The sequence below is a fragment of the Halyomorpha halys genome, unplaced genomic scaffold, assembly GCF_000696795.3.
Source record: "Halyomorpha halys isolate HHAL.00 unplaced genomic scaffold, Hhal_1.1 Scaffold5.1, whole genome shotgun sequence".
Classification (NCBI taxonomy): Eukaryota; Metazoa; Arthropoda; class Insecta; order Hemiptera; family Pentatomidae; genus Halyomorpha; species Halyomorpha halys.
In genome coordinates this window covers 462172-465186 of record NW_027106871.1, presented here as the reverse complement: position 1 = coordinate 465186, position 3015 = coordinate 462172, and the positions used below count along the sequence as shown (strand labels likewise).

The 3015-nt window shown below is 26.8% G+C and overlaps 1 protein-coding gene across 2 annotated transcripts in view; it reads right to left on the bottom strand.

Annotated features, from left to right (window-relative positions):
* Window positions 1–2837, bottom strand: part of neb (nebbish) — a 111378-nt gene extending 108541 nt beyond the window's left edge. The window contains exons 1-3 of one of the 2 annotated variants that reach the window (XM_014438273.3): window positions 2686–2837; window positions 1875–2336; window positions 1294–1557 (exon numbers count right to left, since the gene is read on the bottom strand). In XM_014438273.3, the coding sequence (XP_014293759.1) occupies window positions 1294–1557; window positions 1875–2336; window positions 2686–2705 (746 nt within the window). In that variant the 5' untranslated portion in view covers window positions 2706–2837. The remainder of the gene's footprint in view (window positions 1–1293; window positions 1558–1874; window positions 2337–2685) is intronic. The other variant, XM_014438248.3, reaches the window with a different exon arrangement.
* Between the last annotated feature and the right edge of the window lie 178 nt (window positions 2838–3015).

Sequence of the window (3015 nt, the reverse complement as noted above, 5' to 3'; positions counted from 1 at the left end):
AGTGAATTGTCTAAATCTATTATGAATGAAAATATGAAAGTGAATTGTCTAAATCTATTATGAATGAAAATATGAATCTATCCATCATAAATTTAAAGAAAATGATTATGTTTCAATTAATAACAATAAACAATTACAAATTAAATTTATAATTTTAACAAAAAATCTTGTGCGGTGCGCACATCACACAACTTCCACTTACTAGCCTACTTTGCTTTCAAATTAATCCTTGCTAGTTTCAGAACAGAAACTATAGCAAAAAAAACATAAGTATAGCAATTTAAACAAAATTACTAAGCATGATTTTACGGAGTAGAATGTAATGACTTTCTTTGTTAAATATTATTTTTTTCTAAAATATTTGGCTTTCCAATGATATATAATATGTGTATATCATAATTCTTATCTCCGAAAATGTGATTTCCTGGAAAAAAAAAAATTATTTTCTTACATCCTTAAGTTAATTATCAAATCCTTTCATAGTATATATTAATTCATTTTTAATGAGTGGTTAGAATGTGAGATGGGAAATTTTTCCAAATAAACAAAATCAAAGGTACTTTCAGAGGAAGATTTTTTCAAAAATCTGCATTTAATCCCTTTTAAACTACTAAAACCAATCAGATATTAAAGACAACCTAATTTTACATAGATATTTTAAGTTTAATCAGAATTGTTTAAGCCTTTTTTTTTTTAAAAAAAAAGAAAATATGAAAAATTGAATCTATAAAGTGGTACTTCTGGTAAGTCGATTTTAACGAAAATGGTACAGGCATAAACCTGTCCTAAATATGTAATTTCATTGTTCGACTAGCTTTTGAGCAAGGCAGTTCACACACAAAGACCATTTTAAAATTTTTCACAATCACAATAGTTTTCCTTACTATATATAAGATTTTAAAATTTGCATTTATCAATCATTTATTAAAAATTATTTTTCAACTAATTCTGTCCAAAAAACAAGAACACATATTTTTTTACATTAAATAATAACCACTAAAGAAAAAAATTCTAGTAAACTAGGATATTTTGATAAGATTTTCAATTATTATTAATTTTACTGCTAATTTTGTTTTTGTATTACTTAAAAGCAAAAAAATAGCAAAATAGTTATGCAAATCAGCTAAGAATAAATTGATAACTAAATGAACAAAGGGTAAATTAATCACTGAATTTAAATGTTCTCATTAAAAGATGAAATCCGACGATGTCTCAGATATGACGACGTTTCATTTATATGAATTGATTATTTCAACCTTTATAATGAAAAATTAATAATAAAAACATAAATACCTAGGTAGTAATGGTCTGACACGAACGCCAACAGTTATTTGACTTTTTTCTCCTTCATAATCCGAACATGAACTTTGTAACGAAAGTTTAGCTTCTGACAGACTTCGTTTGATCTTTGAACTGTCATCACATCTTCTCTTGAGTCTTAAAATAGAACTTGCTGAATATGAACGATTTAATCTCTCCATTATATTACCACTTTCCATAAATCCTTCATTAAATGAAGGATTACTTTCTTCTATTGGTAATGATAATACGTCATTGCTGTAATAATATAAAATATATTATCAATTTACATACACAGAATTTAACTATTATAAATAACTTATAAATCATATGGTTAAAAAGTTTTCTTAAATAAAAGATTTCAGCGAGACTTTAATTTAACTAAGATAAAAATAAAGCTAAATCAAACAATGGTATCGTGAAAACTAATATTCAAAGTATAATAATGTGGAAACTAATATCCCTTACATATGACTTAATACATGTAATAAGTTACCTATAGAAATGAATTAAACTAATGTAAACAAAGAAAGGAAAGAAATTATACAAGAGCAATAAATATTAAAAATATATACCTGAACTGAAACAATATATTTGTTTCATTTTTAATAGGAGTTGCATATTTGCTTGGTGATTTTTGTACACATTTCACTTTTTTTGGAGTTGTCTTCACAGTTACTTTACTTGGTGTGGAGGTTGTTAAATTACCAACAACACGCTTTTTAGGAGTTCCATGTGAATTAGATTGAACAGATTTAGGGGTAGCACTCCTGGTAACTACATTATTTTGGGGTGATCTATTCGTCTTGTTCTGGCTCATCAATGGTGTTTTATTGATATTGACAGGTCGCTCTCTTTCCTTAGATTTTAAATGACTGAGTGGTGTTCCTAGAGGTTTCAAATTTTCTTCTGATGAATGTGGTGACACAACTTGAGTTTTAATTATATTTTTTTGAGCCTTTTCAATAGTTTTAGATAGTGAAGCGAAGTTAGTGTTCACTGGCATTTTTCGTTTGTGTGGAGTGATTTTAACTGGCCTGTAAATTATAAGGGTTTAACAAAGGTAACTGCCCACATAAATTTAAAACTAAATTCACACATCAACCATTGTATTTCACGTTACATCTAATAAACTAAAACAAGGATAGAAAAACTCATCCTTTACGCGATTAGGTAAATGTCATGCTTTACAGGTAATACAAGACGACCAAATCTTTAATTACTTTTAAGGAAAATTATCCCTTTAACTAGACAGAGGAAATAACAATGCGTAAAGAACCCATAAATATATAAAACAACTAAACCGCACTGACAAACGTTACTTTTGAAACTACAATCAACGGTTATGAACATTATTACGAAACTAATCACAAAACAAAAACTTACGTTGATTTAAACGTTGACATTTTTTAATATAATATAATGATAACACTGTAAAACTGAGACAAAAATAATTCTGAAATGATTACATTTCAGATCAAAACATAACGGTCATTTGATTCAAACTGACAAGGCTCAGGTTATCCAACTAGTTAAACGAACGAACTAAAACTCTAAAATCTAAATTAAAAAAAAAGAAGTCAAAATAATATACTGCTACGTGCTGAAGTTATTCCATTACTTTTTTTTTTCATTATTTTTTAGACTACAGATTAAAAACAAACTTGTTTTTCTTCATATTAATATACACTAAACAAAATCCATAAACGTAAAACA